We start from the raw sequence: 15,912 nt of genomic DNA, 5'->3' as shown, positions 1-15,912 counted from the left end.
GGAGGGCCATTTCAATTAAATATACGGACAGTTTTTTGTACCATACTTTCGTCTTTCGCATGGCACAGTATGGCTTCATTAGTTGATCTCCCAAATCCACCCCTCCCATATGCTTGTTGTAGGCCTGTATGCATACAGGCTTTGAAACAGTGGTGCTTGTTCCACGCACTGAAACTGGGCTTGTGGTGTTGCCATGCATGGTGGAGAGCATGAGGACCTCTTTTTTGTCCCTGAATTTTACCAGGAGCACATTTTCATCATATCGTGCCCTGGTTTCGCCAACTGACAGTTTCTCAGCAAGAAAAGGCTTTGGGAGGTATTTTAGATTCCTGCGAGCAGTGCCACAGGCCATTGTTTTCCTTTCAACAAGGCACTTAAAAAGCGGAACGCTGGTATAGAAGTTGTCGAGGTATAGGTGGTTCCCCTTATCCATCAGAGGATGCAGCAGGTCCCACACTATTTTACCGTTTGTGCCAAAAACTGGGGGGCACTCTGGGGGACTAATCTGTTTGTCTTTCCCCTCGTACACACGAAAGGAGTGTGTGTATCCAGACTGGCTCTCGGACAGTTTATATATTTTTATGCCATATCTGGCTCTTTTGTTTGGCAAGTATTGTCGGAAATTAAGCCGTCCTTTGAAATGGACTAAAGATTCATCAATGGCTATGTTTTTTTCAGGAACATAAACTTCTGCAAAAACCAAATTAAAATATGTGATGATGGGCCTAATTTTGAACAGCCTATCAAAATTTGGATGATCCGGGGGGGGGGGGGGCACTGCTCATTGTCAGCAAAGTGCAAGAACTTTAAAAGGGCCTCAAAACGTTTTCGCGGCATCACAGCACGGAATACAGGTGTATCGTACAAAATATCTGTGGACCAATACGATTTGATGGTTGGCTTTTTTACAAGGCCCATGTGGAGCAAGAGCCCCCAGAAGGTTGCAATTTCATTTGCATTGGTTGGGTGCCAAGCTTGGGTTCTGGCATAATGGGATGTCGGATTTTTGCCTAAGAATTGTTGTGCATATAAATTTGTTTGCGCAACCATTAGGTCAACTAAAGTATCCGAAAAAAAAACATTTAAAAAAATCTATTTCCTGAAAGTCAGTTGGATTTATTTTTATGCCAGGGGCAGAGGTAAACGCAGGAATTTTAGGTGTGTAAGAGGTAGGCGGTAGCCATATGGGGTCACTGGTGCTGGGGTCACTTGTGCTGGGCTCATTCGGATCACTAGCCCTGCTTCGTTTCTGAGGGGGTTCCTCATCATCACTGGAGGAGGATAACACAAACTCAGATCCACCCTCACTGGCGCTTTCTGTATCTGTATCTGAACATAAAATGGCATATGCCTCCTCCACGCTAAATAGACGAGACATTACGGGTGTGTAATAACACTGCACTAACCCTGACGTGCAAAACTAAATTCCTGAACAGTATTGGCAAGGAAACTGTGACGTGCAAAAGTAGCACACAAAATTACTACTAAATTACTAAAACTTTTTTTGTATTTTTTTTTTTTTGTTTTTTTATATTTTTTTATGAAGAACTAAAGGATAGGGCAGTAAAGAGGGCTGATGGGCACTAAAGGGGGCTAATATACTGATGGGCACTAAAGAAAAGTATTATATAGGTTTGATTGTTACTAGGGAGGACTGATGGGCACTATAATGAGCAGCAAAGGGGGCTGGTGGGCACCAAAGATTGCTGGTGGGCACTAAAATGGCTGGTGGGCACTAAAGATGGCTGGTGGGCACTGGAGAGGGCTGCTGGGCCCTAATGGGCACTAAAGAATAATATTAGTTATATTCTGAGGGATGATGGGCACTATAAAGGGCAGATGGGAACTATAAAGGGCAGATGGGCAACTATAAAGGGCAGATGGGCACTAAAAACAATGTTTTTTGACTGTTTTTTGACTGTATTTCTGTCACTCTCCGATCTCCTCACAGTTCTCACAGAAATGAGGAGATCAGAGACGCTGACAGGAGCTTTCTCCGGTTTCCTACGTCATAGATAGCTGTCATTGGTCAGTCTCTAAAGACTGACCAATCACAGCAATCGCCGACATCGGGGCATGCAGATCTGTCCCCAGCACGGCAACAGAGGCGGTCAGCTATCACTGACAGCTGCCGCCATGTCGCTATCACTTTGTGATTTCACAGAGTGACAGTTTGATCCTTCGACGTAATAGTACGGCGAAGGTACGCTGGCATATGCGGCCAGCGACGTACTATTACGGCGAAGGTACGCAAGGGGTTAAGGGATTTCTGAGGAACGACTAGTCTGAAATCGCTCATAGCATGACTACCACCACTGTGTTGATGTACAAATGGTACATGATAAATATAGAAAAACACATTCAAAATAATATTTTCATAAACCATTTCTTGATTGAAGAATCCAAGCAAAAAAATATTGGCCTTTTTTTTTTTTTTAGAATGACTAAATAGAAAAGCTTGGCGGTCACCATCAACAAAAATATTTTTTTATACTTCCTCCGGAATTAAAATAGAGATTTTATAGCGGAGTGATAAAAAATAAACATGGAAACTAAGTTGTACATATACATTATTCATTCAAATTTCTTTTCCTGAGACTTGATGTGAAGGCATAGTAGAATTATACTAGAAAACCTGCAATGCCGACCCAATGACTGCACACTAGAAATGCAGACATAAGCATCATGCTTCTATCACGTGTACAATATTCTGCTATTGGCATGAATAGATTAAACGTGAGCAATGCTTCTGAGAAGTGCCAAACATTTAAGGCCTGGCTTATATGAACAAAATATGAGCCTCCGTTCTGGATCAGTCTACTGAAAAAAATATTTTTTTTTACCATGGCTCACCTTTGAACAACATTTTACAGTTGACACCTATAATCTATATTAAAACGTTAAATAACTTTGAAAATAGATTGCATCACTTGTCATGTACTGATCCTAAAATTACAGCTCGTCCAGAGCTGAAATCACAACTCAGCTTTTCATTCCTTTCCTTGATGGTTTGCTGTGGTGATATGCATTCTGAGAATTGCCCTCTTTACATCAGGCACTGCAAAGTAATGAGGCTATTGGGGAGATGTCTGTCAACTAGCTTGTCGACTGTGTCCAATAGCAACCAACACAAAGTAACGCAATGTATTTACAAAAAGTTTTAAAGACGATTATACCCATTCAAAGGCAAACTTTTGCTTAAAGAACCCAGAACAGTCATAAATTATCTGTAAAGTAGATTTGGAGCAGTGATACAATAATAGCATCACTACACTATTTACACAGCTGTCCCTTTAGATTTTCCTTCATGTTTTAACTAAAATTAGTTAAGGCTTTTCACCCCAAAATAATAATTTGGAAGTTGTAGATAGAATTTCTTATTATTGTACCCCTCATCTTATGGAGTAAATGTTACATATGAATGAATTATAGTTAGGTTGACTATAAATAGGCTTGACCCCAAAAAAATTTTTACAAAAATTGTGTTCTGCCTTTGTCTACTAAAATGGTTGATGGGAACAAGCAGACACACTTGGCTTTGAGCTATAACAACATTTCAAGTCAGAATAAGCTAATAGTTACTACTACTGCATGCCATGACTTTACTAGCAGAAAACATACACCTAATATATAGGAGGAGTTTATGAAGTACCTAAATTTAGATGGCCAAGACTATATGAAGGAACTATAAAATTCCAGTAAAAACAGAAAAATTATATATATATATATATATATATATATATATATATATATATATATTTTAGGAAAGAAAATGCATTCCGTGTCTACAATCTTCTTTTGAGAATAACCGGTGGAAACTGTGGTTCAGTAACAGTCAAGCATAAACTCTAGTAAAAAGCAGTCTTGTCAGGAGAGTTTCTTCAAGAGGTCAATGAAGCAGTGAACTTCCATCCACAATCAAACCAATCCAGAATCTTTGGCCATGCTGTAGAAAACTCCTTTTTTCTGAAGAAGGTTGCTTGGAGAGTCAAACTCCACAATTTGGCCTTTGTCAAGAACCATCACTCTTGTGTAGTCCATGATTGTATTGAGTCGATGAGCAATCGTTATTACAGTACAATCTTCAAATTCTTTCCTGATGGTCGATTGAATAAGTCCATCAGTCTCCAGGTCCACGTCTGCGGTCGCTTCATCTAGCACTAGGATTTTTGTCTTTCGAAGCAGTGCTCTTGCCAGGCATACCAGCTGACGCTGACCAATGCTGAGATTTTCCCCACCCTCAGCACACTCATGGTTGAGCTTGTCGGGAAGACCTGAAACAAAATTCTTAAGATGCGCAAGCTCTAGGGATGACCAGATTTCTTCATCAGAATACTTTTCAAAAGGGTCAAGATTCATTCTAAGGGATCCAGAAAACAAGACTGGATCCTGTGGAATAATAGTAATCTTAAATCGAAGATCATGCAGACCAATCTTTGCTATATTACTGCCATCTATGATGATTTCTCCAGAGGCGGCCTCATTAATACGAAACAGTCCAAGTGTAAGTGAAGACTTCCCGGCTCCAGTTCTGCCAACAATTCCAATCTTCTCACCACCCTGCACAGTAACATTGATGTTTTTTAAGGCTAGGTCTAAATCTTCTCTGTAACGCAAGCAGAAATTTCTGAACTCAATTTTTCCTTCATTGGGCCAGGTGCTTGCTGGCATGGTCTGCTGCAGGGTCCACGGAGCCTCCTGCTCCAGATCTGCATATTCTTTCACTCTCTCCACTGCCACAATATTAGTCTCCAGTTCTGATGACATTCTTACTAACCAGTTCAGGTAGGTTGTCACCTGTAAAGCATAAGAAACGGAGAGCCCGACCAATCCAGAACTGAGTGTATATCTAGAAACTGCAGCAAACAGGGAAGCAAAGAGAACGATACAGTTTCTGACAAATTCCAGTCTTATTGCCAACCACCTGTTGGAGACAATGCTGGGGTAATAAGCTCTCTGGTTCTCGTCCACTCTGAAGTCGCTAAGCTGGATAAATTGTTTCTGCTCACCAAATGCCCGGATGACACTGGCACCTAATAGTGTTTCATTGAAATTGGAATATACCGGAGACCGGCTGACTGACTCCAATCTCTTCAGCTGCCGTGAAGTTGCTACATAAAACCTCTGTACAAAGAAGTATAGCAGACCCAATGGTGGAATTATAACAGCGACTATTGGTGTTGCAATGAGAATTATTATGCATGCGCCAATGACATTAAATAACGATCCCATGAACATCTTAATGATCTGTGGAATCATAGAGTCAATGTTGTCCATCTCCTTGGAGAAACGGTTTACAAGATTTCCACTGGGAGTCCGTTCAAAAAAACTCATGGGAAACAGAAGGACATTGTGAAGTAAATCCATGTGGAGATAGCGGGAAGCAAGGATGCCTGTAATGGCAGGAAGGAGGTGAAGGGAAAGTGAGCCCTAATCTACCCACCGCCCTGTCCCTGCCTACTTGCAACGACCCGCCCTAGGCGACGAGGTACAACTGGGCGGCGGTCCCTACGCTGGCTAAGTGCACAGGAAGACAAACAGGGAACACGCAAGGGAAGGGGCAGTAGCCACGGAACGCCACGAGGAAACGGGGCGGCGAACGAACAGTCAGGACCAGGACGAAGTGAGTACACCCGAGCAGGCACGGAGACAGGAGCAAGCCAGGGCAAGCAAGCAGGTCAAGCAGAACTGCAGCAAGGCAGAAGCACGGCAGAAGCAGGCTGGAGCAAGCAGCAGTGGGGCCAGGAATCCAAAAGAATTACAAGCACTGAGGGAGAGCACAGGGCAGGTAATAAAGGGCAGGGGGCGGAGCTAACTCCGAGAGACCAGGCCGCGATAGGCTCTCCCACTCCTGAGCCTGCCACCCTGGTTGGTAGGAGATGGTGTCAGTCGAGCAGGTCTGGCCTCAGGTGTGGATTGATTAATCCCAGGAGTATAGCTAGATGAAGTACCTGGCAGATCCCTAACAGTACTCCCCCTTTTATGAGGGGCCACCGGACCCTTACTAAGGGGACCCGGTTTAGTGGGGAAGAGGAGGTGGAACCTCCTGATCAATACCCCAGCGTGAACATCACGGGCAGGTACCCAAGTCCTCTCCTCCGGCCCGTATCCTCTCCAATGGACCAGGTACTGGAGGGAGCCCTGGACCATCCTACTGTCCATAATCTTGGCCACCTCGAATTCCACCCCCTCAGGGGTGAGAACGGGAACAGGAGGTATCCTCGAGGGGGACCAGGACGGGGAGCAGCGTTTAAGGAGGGAGGCATGGAAGACGTCATGTATGCGAAAGGATGGGGGGAGCTCCAGACGGAAGGATACAGGGTTGAGGACTTCAATGATCTTATAAGGTCCAATAAATCGGGGAGCAAACTTCCTGGACGGGACCTTAAGGCGCAAGTTCCTGGACGACAACCAGACCAAATCCCCGACGACAAACCGGGGGTTAGCAGAACGTCTACTATCCGCCTGAATCTTTTGTGCGCTCTGGGACGCCTCTAGGTTCTTCTGAACCTGGGCCCAGACAGTGCACAGTTCCCGATGAACCTCCTCTACCTCAGGATTATTGGAACAACCAGGGGAGACGGAGGAGAACCTTGGGTTAAACCCGAAATTACAGAAAAACGGGGAGACCCCTGAGGAGTTACTGACCCGGTTATTCAGGGAAAATTCAGCAAGGGGAAGGAATGAGACCCAATCGAATTGACAGTCAGAGATGAAACACCTTAAATACTGTTCCAGGGATTGGTTGGTCCTTTCCGTTTGGCCATTAGTTTCGGGATGGAAGGCGGAGGAGAAGGACAGATCAATCTCCAACTTTTTACAAAAAGCTCTCCAAAATAAGGAAACAAATTGTACCCCTCTGTCAGAAACGATATTGACTGGGGCCCCATGGAGACGCAGGATGTGTTTCACAAACAAAGAAGCTAACGTCTTGGCGTTAGGTAGCTTCTTAAGGGGCACAAAGTGGCACATCTTGCTTAAGCGGTCGACTACCACCCACACCACCGACTTGCCCTGAGATGGAGGCAAATCGGTGATAAAATCCATGGAGATATGGGTCCAAGGTCTCTGGGGAATGGGCAAGGAACGTAGTAGGCCCGCAGGTCGGGACCTAGGGGTTTTGGACCTAGCGCAAACCTCACAAGCGGCGACGTAAGCCCTAACATCTTTAGGCAACCCAGGCCACCAATAGTTTCTGGTAATGAGGTGTTTGGTGCCCAAGATGCCAGGATGACCAGATAGAGCGGAGTCATGGTTTTCCCTGAGTACCCTCAGCCGGTATTGCAGGGGAACAAACAGTTTGTCCCCAGGGACGTTCCCGGGAGCTGCACCCTGATCAGCCGCGATATCAGAAGCTAAATCAGAATCCGTGGCAGAGACGATTATACCAGGGGGTAAAATACAAGCGGGATCCTTCTCGGAAGGAGGATTGGCCATGAAACTACGTGACAGAGCGTCAGCCTTAATATTCTTGGACCCAGCCCTATAGGTAACCAAGAAATTAAATCTGGTAAAGAATAGTGCCCACCGAGCTTGTCTAGGATTAAGCCTCCGGGCCGATTCTAGGAAAACCAGATTCTTGTGATCCGTAAGGACCGTTACCTGGTGTCTGGCCCCCTCCAGGAAGTGCCGCCACTCCTCAAAAGCCCATTTAATGGCTAGAAGTTCGCGGTTACCAATATCATAGTTACTCTCCGTGGGCGAAAACTTCCTAGAGAAGTAAGCACAGGGGCGGAGATGGGTGAGGGAGCTGGTACCCTGGGACAAGACGGCCCCCACTCCCACCTCGGAAGCGTCAACCTCCACAATAAATGGCTCCTCTTGGTTGGGCTGAATCAGCACGGGGGCCGAGATAAAGCACTTCTTGAGAGTCTCAAAGGCCTGGACGGCCTCAGGGGGCCAATGGAGGACATCGGCACCCTTGCGGGTAAGGTCCGTAAGAGGCTTAGCGACGACCGAGAAGTTGGCAATAAATCTCCTGTAATAGTTGGCGAACCCTAAAAAACACTGTAACGCCTTAAGGGAGGCAGGTTGGACCCATTCCGCCACAGCTTGAACCTTGGCAGGGTCCATGCGGAATTCATGAGGAGTGAGGATTTGCCCTAAAAATGGTATCTCCTGTACCCCAAAGACACATTTTTCAGTCTTAGCAAACAGATTATTCTCCCGAAGGACCTGGAGCACCTTCCTGACATGCTCCACGTGGGAGGACCAGTCCTTGGAAAACACCAGTATGTCATCAAGGTACACAACAAGAAAATTACCCAGGTACTCTCTCAGGATTTCATTAATAAAATTCTGGAAGACAGCAGGGGCATTACACAACCCAAAGGGCATGACCAGGTATTCGAAATGACCCTCGGGTGTGTTGAACGCAGTTTTCCACTCATCCCCCTCTTTGATGCGGATAAGGTTATATGCCCCCCGTAGATCGAACTTAGAAAACCATTGGGCTCCCTGAACCTGATTAAAAAGATCCGGAATCAAAGGAAGTGGGTACTGGTTCCTTACGGTGACCTTATTCAGGTTACGATAATCAATGCACGGCCTAAGACCACCATCCTTCTTCCCCACGAAGAAGAAGCCAGCACCTACAGGAGAAGTCGAGGGGCGAATGAAACCCTTGGCCAGGCATTCTTGGATATACACCCTCATCGCTTCACGTTCAGGACATGAAAGATTAAATATCCTACCCTTAGGAAGCTTGGCACCAGGCACCAAATCGATAGCGCAATCGTAATCTCTATGGGGGGGCAACACCTCGGAGGCCTCCTTAGAAAACACATCGGCGAAGTCCTGAACAAACTCAGGAAGCGTGTTTACCTCCTCCCGGGGAGAAATAGAGTTAACAGAAAGACATGACATAAGACATTCATTACCCCATTTGGTGAGATCCCCAGTATTCCAATCAAATGTGGGATTATGCAACTGCAACCAGGGGAGACCTAATACCAGATCAGACGATAATCCCTGCATCACCATTACAGAGCACTGCTCCAAATGCATGGAGCCAACCAGGAGTTCAAAAACAGGAGTATGCTGAGTAAAATAACCATTAGCAAGGGGGGTTGAGTCGATTCCTACTACAGGGATGGGATAAGGTAAATCAATACAAGGCATCTTTAGAGACATAGCAAAATCCACAGACATGATATTAGCAGATGAGCCAGAATCCACGAAAGCACTGCCCGTGGCAGACCGGCCAGCAAACGAGACCTGAAAGGGAAGCAAAATTTTATTGCGTTTCACATTAACGGGAAATACCTGTGCGCCCAAGTGACCTCCCCGATGATCACTTAGGCGCGGAAGTTTTCCGGCTTCTTATTCTTGCGCCTGGGACAGGTGTTCAGTAGATGCTTGTCGTCCCCACAGTAGAAGCAGAGACCATTCATTCTGCGAAACTCCCTACGTTGTCGAGGGGACATGGAGGCCCCGAGTTGCATAGGTACCTCCGAGTCCTCCGTGGAGGGGCGAGGAGACGGGACCTCGGGGGGGATCGCAGAAAAGTCAGAGGGGAGCACACTGAAGCGTTCTAGCTGACGTTCCCTGAGACGTCGGTCAAGTCGTACTGCTAGGGCCATAACCTGGTCAAGGGAGTCAGGCGAGGGGTAGCTAACCAGCAGATCCTTCAGGGCGTCAGATAATCCTAACCTAAACTGGCACCTTAGGGCCGGATCGTTCCACTGAGAAGCTACGCACCACTTCCTAAAATCAGAACAGTATTCCTCAACCGGTCTCCTACCCTGACGTAAGGTCACCAGCTGACTCTCGGCTAAAGCAGTCCTGTCAGTCTCGTCGTAAATGAGTCCGAGGGCAGAGAAAAAACGATCAACAGAGGAAAGTTCAGGGGCGTCAGGAGCCAAGGAGAAGGCCCACTCTTGGGGCCCTTCCTGGAGTCGGGATATGATGATACCCACCCGCTGGTTCTCGGAACCTGAGGAGTGGGGCTTTAGGCGGAAATACAGTCTGCAACTCTCCCGGAAGGAGAGAAACGTCTTACGGTCCCCTGAAAACCGGTCAGGTAACTTGAGGTCGGGTTCTAGAGGTGAGGTGAGGGGTACTACTAAAGCAGCGTCACCCTGATTGACCCTTTGGGCCAGGGCCTGGACCTGTAGGGAGAGGCCCTGCATCTGCTGGGTCAGGGTCTCAAGGGGGTCCATGATAGCGTCAGCGTAGGAGAAATGGTAGACTAGGTAAGGGCTTGTAATTATGTAATGGCAGGAAGGAGGTGAAGGGAAAGTGAGCCCTAATCTACCCACCGCCCTGTCCCTGCCTACTTGCAACGACCCGCCCTAGGCGACGAGGTACAACTGGGCGGCGGTCCCTACGCTGGCTAAGTGCACAGGAAGACAACCAGGGAACACGCAAGGGAAGGGGCAGTAGCCACGGAACGCCACGAGGAAACGGGGCGGCGAACGAACAGTCAGGACCAGGACGAAGTGAGTACACCCGAGCAGGCACGGAGACAGGAGCAAGCCAGGGCAAGCAAGCAGGTCAAGCAGAACTGCAGCAAGGCAGAAGCACGGCAGAAGCAGGCTGGAGCAAGCAGCAGTGGGGCCAGGAATCCAAAAGAATTACAAGCACTGAGGGAGAGCACAGGGCAGGTAATAAAGGGCAGGGGGCGGAGCTAACTCCGAGAGACCAGGCCGCGATAGGCTCTCCCACTCCTGAGCCTGCCACCCTGGTTGGTAGGAGATGGTGTCAGTCGAGCAGGTCTGGCCTCAGGTGTGGATTGATTAATCCCAGGAGTATAGCTAGATGAAGTACCTGGCAGATCCCTAACAATGCCCCAGTGATACAGTTGTGGAGTATCCAAACACAGCAATCCCTTGTGACATCCCCAGTGCTCCGTAGACACTTAGTCTCATTTTGGTGTGAAGTTGAGTGCCATTGACCACTTGATCATCAGTCCACAAACTGAGCCAATAGTTGGAGGCCAAGGAAGACACATGATTGCACAGGAACAAAATGACACTCAGGAAAGAAAGAACGAGACCGATGGCTTTCATATATTCCCAAAACACTGTTAGTTTAACTCTGCCTGTTTTAGCCTTGTCGGCTTCAGTCAATTTCCAGTCGTCCTTTTCTGCCCCTGACTTCTGGAGATCGGCTGTGCTGTTCTGGTGACCTGACTTGGTCTCAGAGGATGCACTCAGCTGCCGATGTAAACTTTTCTCATTCTTTTCACCGACCAATACTCCATTTTCCATATGTTTATCTTCAGATGGGCTTGGTACATCTTGCTCATTGTTCTGCTCAGCATTGGCATATGTCCGTAGGAATTCAGCAAATGCACCATCCTGCTTCAAGAGTTCCTGGTAGGATCCAATTTCCGTGATTTTTCCATCCACCATCACAATAATGGAGTCCATTTGTGGCAAGTAACTCACTCCATGTGTAACCAGTATACAGGTCTTATCTTTAAGAAGCCCTTTTGGACCAATAACTTTGTCAAATATGTGTTTTCCAACATGTGCATCCACAGCAGACAACGGATCGTCAAGTAAATAGACATCAGCATTGCAATAGACAGCCCGGGCAAGGCTCACTCTCTGTTTCTGACCTTCAGATAAATTCACACCCTTTTCTCCAATTTCTGTTCTGTCAGCAGATGGCAAAATCTCCAAGTCAGGCAGCAGAGCGCAGGCTTCTAGAACGCTCTTGTATTGAGGCTCCTTGCGCTCTCTGCCAAACAGGATATTGTCTTTAAGAGAGGCATTCTGGATCCAAGCTTGTTGAGGAACGTATGCTATGCCACCCTTCACTGCTACGATGCCATCTTTCTTCTCCATCTCACCCAACAGTGCAGACAGCAAGGAAGACTTTCCACAGCCCACCTGGCCAACCACTGGGATCAGAGAGCCATCTGGGATGGTAAGGTTTTTCTCTTTCAACGAGGGAGGATCATTCTTGGACCAAGAGAAGGTGGCGTTTCTCATGTCAATACACCCACCGGAACTTCTCTGAGGCTCTCTGATGATACTCTCTGGTTCTAGATCCTCATGTGATAGGAATAATCGAAGACGCTTCAATGATACACTTGTCTGAACCATGCTGCTAATAACCATAGGTAGCATGTTTAATGGAAATCGGAGGATATTAAATAAAGCCAAAGACACAAAAGCCTTTTCAGCATCTAGAACATTGTTTTTATCAATAAGAACATAAACAGCAAAAGTTGACAGAGCAACCAGGAAAGGGGCACAGACCCAGGTGAATGTCCCTACAGCGGAGAGGTAAGCAGATTTCTTCAGTACTTTAAGCTCCTCCTGTCGGATTCCTAGCACCTTTTCCTTAAAGGCTAGTTCCCAGGCGTATAGCTTCAGAACTTTGATGCCATTTAGGATTTCATTCATAAGCTTAATTCTGTTGTCTTTGCACTTCATCTGGACCACCTGATATTTCTTGGTCTTCACTGCAATTACTGCATTCACAGGCACCAGAAGAATCATAACTGCGACCCCTGCCAGCACAGAGGGACCAAGGATTTGCCACAGTAAATACAGGGCCAATATAACTTGAAGTGGAGCCGACCAAATCATGTTGATATAGGTTGCCAAATCCATAAACCTTTGTGCATCTACAGACATCAAGTTAACAATTTCACCAATAGTCGATGTGCGACGTGCTGCATTACTGATCACTAGAGCTTTGCGATAGACAAGACCAATTATGGCGGTTTTCAATCTCATTCCCGTAACGAAGCAGATATGAAAATACTTGTGTAAGAGGAGCGTTTGAAGACAGGCGCAGATGAACAACAACGCTGTGTACAAGTATCCCTGTCAGTTTGGAGCATTTTTATCACCAACAAACTTAATAAGTAACTTTAATATTCCTGGTCCAGAAAACATCAAAATATCATGAACGATTTTGAAGAAGCTGCTCATGAAAAAGTAAGGGCCAAAGGTTTTATATAAAGCTTTAAACAACGACGATTCCGCATCTTTAGTGGACGGCTTCACGATCAGCGCCTCAACCTCCTCTCGGGTTTCGTCTTCTGGCTCCGGCTGTTTGGTTGGTTTCTTAGGAGAATACATCATCTTCAATGGCTGTTTTTTAGTTTTCAGGTACTCTTTTTCCCAATTTCTGGCCAAGACGGGCACAACTTCTGTTGAGGTATCTTCTTTGTTTAGAGACCATAAATCCTTGGTTTCCAATGGGCGCTTGTATCCCTGTATCATCATGCTACTTATCCACCAGAAAGTAATTTTAGAGAGAAAAGAAGCACTAGATTCTGGACATGGATTAGGATCATTGACTCTTTCAAAGAAGAGAGGAGGCTGATCAGGGAAGGCAGCCAATACCAGCTCCACCAACACAAGCAGAAAGTATGTGTAGAATGTGACATCCCGGAACACATCTATACTGGCACCCGGTTTTAAGGCATGGAGAACTTTGGACCTGAATATTATTATGGCACAAAGTAGAGCTATGATCCAGAAATGTAACATTACACCTGAAGACTGCACTCCTTTAATCCGCTCATATTGAATTAAAAAAGTAGCTAGCAGCATAGTTATACCCAGCACGGTGGGGCTCACAACATAAACTGGAGCGCGATAAATACTTTGACTCCTTTCCCAGAAGGAGTAGAAGAGATCTGCCCAGCAGACCAGCCATAACAAGAAACCTATAGCCGTTTTGGAGATGAAATATTTGGATGTATCCCTGGTCATTGCGTTGCAGATATAAAATATAGAAAGGGAAGCAGAGCCAGAGGTAGATGCATGGAATCCATACCAGGGCCGTATTCTGGAAGCACTTGGTGAAGTCTGGGTTCTCTGTATACCAGGTAATATTTGCATCCCAGAAGCGCTCGCTGCCGTCGTAGCTGCAAAAGGTTTCCATGCTGGGGCAGCGAGGGGTCCACCGGGGGTAGCCGGCTCCGGGAGACACAAACAGGAGATCTCCCTACATAACAGCGTGTCGCCTGATACTGCCGGCAAACAGAGTCCGAGAAGTGTATTTCTATTGATGAGTCCTTGGTACATTTTAAAGGGAGGGTTCAATTCCGCCAGTACCTGCCGGGTAAGAGGTCAAGGTATGGCGTAAAGATGTATAAGCTGTGCGAGAGTGCATCAGGGTATACCTACAAATTTAGGATATATGAAGGGAAGGACAGCAGAATTCAGCCCCCAGAATGCCCCTCCCCTTACTGGGAGTTAATGCAAAAATTGTGTGGGATTTGGTGCACCCACTGCTGGACCAGGGTTACCACCTCTACCTGGATAATTTTTATACCAGCGTCCCACTCTTTAACTGCCTCACTCCCAGAAGTCCTGCGGCATGCGGCACTGCTAGAAGAAATCTGAGAGGCCTCCCTAAGACTCTGCAGGGCAAACGCTCAGAAGGGGTGAGAGCAGGGCACAATCTAGCAGCAATATATTGTGTGTCAAGTACAAGGACAAGAGAGATGTCACACCAGTACCCATGTACCTGTACGAGGTACCAGTACAGAGACCCCCAAACCAGACTGCATCCTGGACTACAATAGGTACATGGGAGGGGTGGACTTGTCAGATCAAGTCCTGAAGCCCTACAGCGCCATGCGGTGTGGTATAAGAAGCTGGCCGGGCACATCATACAGATGGCATTGTACAACGCGTACGTGCTACATCGATGTACAGGCCAGACGGGAACTTTCCTGGAATTTCAAGAGGTGGTTATCAAGAAACTAATTTTTATGGACCAAGAAGGGGGAGGCACCCAGTACTTCTGAAGGCGTGGCCACACGCATCGTACCAGGGCAACACTTTCCAGGAGAAGTTCTCCAAACTGGCAAGAAAGGAAAAAGTCAAAAGAGGTACAAAGTCTGCTATAAGAGGGGGATAAGGAAGGACACAATATATCAATGTGACACGTGTCCCGAAAAACTAAGGCTCCGTATGAAAGAGTGCTTCAAAATGTATCATACATCCCATGATTTTTAATCTACCCCAGTTTTACTTACCCTGATGCACTCCGCACAGCTTATCCCCCCTCGTCTTTCCCCTCTGAGCCCTGCTGCGTGCCTAGGCAGCTGATTACAGCCACATGTAGGGTATTGACGTACCCGTGAGAACCCACATTACAGTTTATGGGGTGTATGTCTCCGGTCAAAATGCTCACTATACCTCTAGATGAATGCCTCAAGGGTGTAGTTTTTAAAATGGGGTCACTTCTTGGGGGTTTCAACTGTACTGGTACCTCAGGGGCTTCTGCATACATGACTTTGCACCAAAAAATCCCCAGTAGGCCAAATGGTGGTCCTTTCCTTCTGAGCCCTCCCATGGGCCCAAACGGCAGTGTATCACCACAAATGGGGTACTGCCACACTCAGGACAAATTGGGCAACAGAATGTGGTATTTTATTTCTTGTGAAAATTAGAAATTTTCAGCCAAAACTACATATTATTGGAAAAAATAATTTTGTTTTAATTCCCAGCCCAATTCAAATAAGTTCTGTGAAAAAACTGTGGGGTGAAAATGGTCACAACACCCATAAATGAATTCCTTGAGGGGTGTAGTTTCCAAAATGGGGTCACTTCTGGTGGGTTTCCATTGCTTTGATACCTCTGGGGCTCTGCAAATGCGACATGGCACCCGAAAACCAATCCAGCAAAATCTGGACTCCAACAAACACATAGCACTCCTTTGCTTCTGAGCCCTCCCATGGGAGTTTATCACCACAAATGGGGTATTGCCGCACTAAGGACAAATTGGGCAACAAAATGGGGTATTTTGTTCCCTGTGAAAATAAGACATTTTGATAAAAAATTCCATCTTATTGGAAAAAATTTCATTTTTTTTATTTCACAGACCAATTCAAATAGGTGCTGTGAAAAAACTGTGTGGTCAAAATTATAACCACAACCATAAATGAATTCCTTGAGGGGTGTAGTTTCCAAAATGGGGTCACTTCTGGTGGGT

The 15,912-nt window shown here is 46.4% G+C and overlaps 1 protein-coding gene across 1 annotated transcript; it reads right to left on the bottom strand.

Annotated features, from left to right (window-relative positions):
- Nucleotides 1–3,694: 3,694 nt before the first annotated feature.
- Nucleotides 3,695–13,921, bottom strand: LOC142759868 (multidrug resistance-associated protein 1-like). Its single transcript, XM_075862541.1, is given in 3 exon segments — nucleotides 3,695–5,393; nucleotides 10,784–13,647; nucleotides 13,649–13,921. Coding segments are annotated over 3 exon segments (4,542 nt in total). The 5' UTR covers nucleotides 13,852–13,921; the 3' UTR covers nucleotides 3,695–3,918.
- Nucleotides 13,922–15,912: the final 1,991 nt, after the last annotated feature.

The sequence above is a fragment of the Rhinoderma darwinii genome, chromosome 4 (assembly GCF_050947455.1).
Source record: "Rhinoderma darwinii isolate aRhiDar2 chromosome 4, aRhiDar2.hap1, whole genome shotgun sequence".
In the NCBI taxonomy this organism is placed as follows: domain Eukaryota; kingdom Metazoa; phylum Chordata; class Amphibia; order Anura; family Rhinodermatidae; genus Rhinoderma; species Rhinoderma darwinii.
This window is presented reverse-complemented; position numbering and strand designations above follow the sequence as displayed.